This window comes from Microcaecilia unicolor, chromosome 9 (genome assembly GCF_901765095.1).
Source record: "Microcaecilia unicolor chromosome 9, aMicUni1.1, whole genome shotgun sequence".
In the NCBI taxonomy this organism is placed as follows: Eukaryota; Metazoa; Chordata; class Amphibia; order Gymnophiona; family Siphonopidae; genus Microcaecilia; species Microcaecilia unicolor.
Window position 1 is genome coordinate 127005502 of NC_044039.1, and position 3889 is coordinate 127009390.

At 36.8% G+C, this 3889-nt stretch overlaps 1 protein-coding gene across 1 annotated transcript; it reads right to left on the reverse strand.

Moving 5' to 3' along the window:
* Window positions 1–2296: 2296 nt before the first annotated feature.
* Window positions 2297–3574, reverse strand: TMEM121 (transmembrane protein 121). Its single transcript, XM_030215238.1, has one exon. It carries the CDS (start codon window positions 3572–3574, stop codon window positions 2636–2638), a length of 939 nt encoding a protein of 312 aa, XP_030071098.1. The 3' UTR covers window positions 2297–2635.
* Window positions 3575–3889: the final 315 nt, after the last annotated feature.

Consider the following 3889-nt stretch of genomic DNA (forward strand, 5'->3'; position numbering starts at 1 on the left):
CTCCCGCTGAATATTAGTGGTTAGGTACTGGAATGTTGTTTAACTGGTGAGGTGATTTTAAACACCAAAGAAGTAAGCATAATTGGCCCATCAATAACTCCTCTAAAGCCTTGATCCAAACAGCTCACACTTATGCTAATGTATACGCCAGTGGAGAAATATGTTGAGGTGTATGATTAATACCTTTGCAAAACAGGAACGCCACACATTTAACATGTTAAAGGCTGTCCAAATCACACCCAGATCACACATTCATGAAATCTGTGTGTGCTGCAGGCATGTACACGTAAACAGATGCTTTTCTAAAATCAGCACCTCCATATGTATCCCATTTACATGAGTCAACTTCCTTTTCACAGGTACAGAAGGCATCTATGCCTTCTTAAATGAACTCTTGGGGTACACAGATTGAATACATTGAATTTCTTTGTAAGCCGTTTACTTGTGTGACCTATCAATGCCAGTTGGTGGTTTTCCTATTAAAATTCATTTTTCACTTCAGTAAAAATGGTTTTGTTGCATATGTAAATGCCTGGAGTCTTATAGTCCCTGAATATAAGATGTAGTTCTGGCCCTGGATAAATTGGTAGTGAATGCTCTTGTGTTATATTGCAACATTGCAACCAGATTACATCTTAAGAATCCTACATTTCTTTTCTTTTCCTCTTCTAAGAAGGAAGAGACAGCATTTGGAGGGGGTTATTCCTAGACGGATTGTTGGAAAATTGTCTCCCATGTAGTAGATGTTGGCAGTGAAGGACTCTTGGCTCATGTTGTCTAACTAGTTGTTCCTGCGTAATGTTTCCTTGAAGACCACACTCAGGGGGTCTTTTACTAAAGCTTACCTCAAGTTATCTGCAGCAGGGCCCATAGGAATAAAATGGGCCCTGCTGCAGATAAATCAAACTAAGCTTTAGTAAAAGACCCCCCTCAGTGTTAAGTCATTTCCCTCTATCGCCCTCACTACTGTACGTGGTATCTGTTTTAAGCATTGCTACATTCTGTCATATGTAGCTTAAAATGTATTTGCCTTTTGTTAAAAGAAAATTAGATTTGTCAATCATGTTTCCTTTCATATGGGTCTCTGATGTTTTTTAGTTGTCATCAACTTGTGTCAAAGAACATTCATGCTGATCAAACTTATGTTACCTGAAGGTAACAATGACCACAAAGGTAGCAAAAGTGGTTAAACTAACTCATATCCCATGCCAATTTCAGCTATACTTCTTAGGTAAAGTGATAAGACAGCCATGTTAATACATAGAAACAAAAGAAAAGAAGATAATGTTTTTTTGATTGAACTAACAATACATTTTTGAAGGGTTACATTTGAAAGCTCAACAAAAAATGTATTGTTAGTCCAATCAAAAAGGTATCACCTTTTCTTTTCTTTGTTTTATTTCTATTTATTATACTCCTGAAAAGGAAAGAGAGTTAGAAACAGGACCTGCATATATTTACAGTTGCAAAATGAAATTAGCATTCATTGAGTAAAGGAACCAAGAAGAAAAACAGAGGAAAAGTGAGAAGAAAAGAGAAACCTCTGGGTGTAATTCAGACTCGATTAGATACAAATAAAATTCAAATCAAAATAACATATTTCTATTTTGAGGTTTTATTATTCTTCATATTATTATTCAAGCACAACAAGGAGCGTCATATAACTCCTCACCATAAAAAAAACATACAAATAAAAATGAGATTTGTACATTGTGATTTCAAACTGCACTTTTCTGAGACAAGGCAACACCAGCATTTTTGTTTAAAACAAAATATAAATATTTATAAGCACACAGGCTTCATAAATGAGCCTTCTTTATCAATGCTGATGTTTGATTAAACTGAATTCATTGATTGTACTGTACTTTTCAGCTCATACCAGAGCTGATAGTTCTCAGGAGAGTACTCTGGCGATGCTCTCAACGCTGTTGCCTTAAGCACAAAATTCACTAGGTAGCCTCACAAGAAATAGAAAGACTGTTCTGAGAGATTTAAAGTAAATGACATATTTAATGTGCTAATTTTAAATTAATATGTTCATCAAACGCTAAACCAAGTGAGTTGACTTATTAGTGCAGTTGAAAGCATAGATGTCCACCTAAAACAGATGTTGGCAAAATGATTCTAGCCAATAAATGGACAATTTGTGGATTACAAAGAAAGCTGTGTGATATCTATAATAAATTAATCAACATTGTTCTATTTTAGAAATTGTAAACTGATTTTCTTTCTAATGATGTGTGGGTCCTCAGGCTTGATGAGGAAGATGGGAGAGAAAATAACCACTAATAGCGAATCATCTTTCCATCTTGCAACACAGTTGAGTTTCTTGAGAACTGAAAGGGCAAACATCTCGGCAACAGGAAACTTCAAGGGAGGGGAAAGATCTAATCCCATACATTTCAAACGTTTTAAACATTTTTGGTTTTCTGGAGGATGCCAAAAGGTTATACCTGAGATGAAGAGAACTAGGGATTCTTCTTCATTTTATTAAAATATATATTTGTGCACTTGGAGAGCTCTAATTAAAGAGACATCCATCCCCCATTTTCATTATACCTCTTGCATTTTGCCATAAAAGAGCTATATGCTACCCCAAGACAGACTGAGTAAACATTAATGAGAAGCGATACTGTCATGTATCTATAATCTCCCTGGAAGGAGACTGCTCTTGAGAAACTCCCTGTGTACTGTGGATAGTCTGATTGTGAGAAATAGAATTCTGTTGGAGTTCTAGAGCAATGGCATTCTGGGGAAACTCCTTTACCTGTTTTTTATATTCCAAGAAAGTGCATGCCTTGGTGGCAATAGCAATGATATTTTTGCCAATGAAGATTGTTGAAACCCTACTATCTTGAAACAAGACCATGTTAATTGCCCGGATAAATATTGTGACGATATTGATAGTAACCAGGCTTAAGACTGGATACAGCATCATCTTCTGTGGAGCTATATGTTCTCCTTGCATGCTAATCTCACTCAAAGAAACACATGGAAGAATCAAGAGAAGAATGTAACAGTAGAAAAACATGAGACCTTCAGCCCAGATTGGCAGACCAGTTTTGTGTGGTTCCCACAAGTTTGCTTGGATGTCCAAAATATCAAGCAGATCCAGAGCCACCCAAAATAGGCGACCTCGTAAATCCTCTTTTTTCCTGAACGTTCTTACATATTCCATGCTGTCCAGAGCTACCAGCACTAAATAAAGTCCTGGCACACAAATGGATAATAGGAGAGTCAAAGCTTTTCTTGCAACGGTGTCTAAATTCTTTTTATCAGCTTTGTAATTTTGAAATATAAAATACAGCTTGATTTCCAGCACAAATATATATAAAAACCACAAGATCATAGCATATCCCCTTTTGGCAGTCTTCACTTCTGCACCGACCCACACAGCCACATATCTGAGCACAATTAAAAAGCAGATGTCTCCCACCAGTACAATAATGCAGACTCCAATTTTCCGTGGTCCTTGGTTTTGTTCGACAAGGTAAGCATCCATGAAGGCCATGCTGGTCATTATGACAATTGTAGTAAGACACACATGGCGTTTGTCTGGAGGAGGCAGCACCATGTTGAGAATAAATCTCCACAGCCTCCTGTATACTTCAATGGCAGGTTAGCATTGAGGTAAAGCAGTTGCCTTTTTCTTTAAGCCAATTTAACTTTCCTAAGTTCTGCTGTTATGAATAGAACACCACTGGAAAACCAGAATACACCTGTACAAATATGCACTTCTGGGGACACTTCATAGAATCCCATCAGTTTTTAATTTGTAAGATACAAATCTTAGCAAGCTATGCCATTAAGTTTCCCAGTGATGGGCTCTTTCTCTAGTATTTTTAGATGACTCACGCTCCAAATTTATGTTTTTCAGATCCACCTAACT

What these genes read in the sequence shown, in the direction of transcription:
- TMEM121 (XM_030215238.1), bottom strand. Translation starts at nt 3,574, where the DNA reads ATGGTGCTGCCTCCTCCAGACAAACGCCATGTGTGTCTTACTACAATT.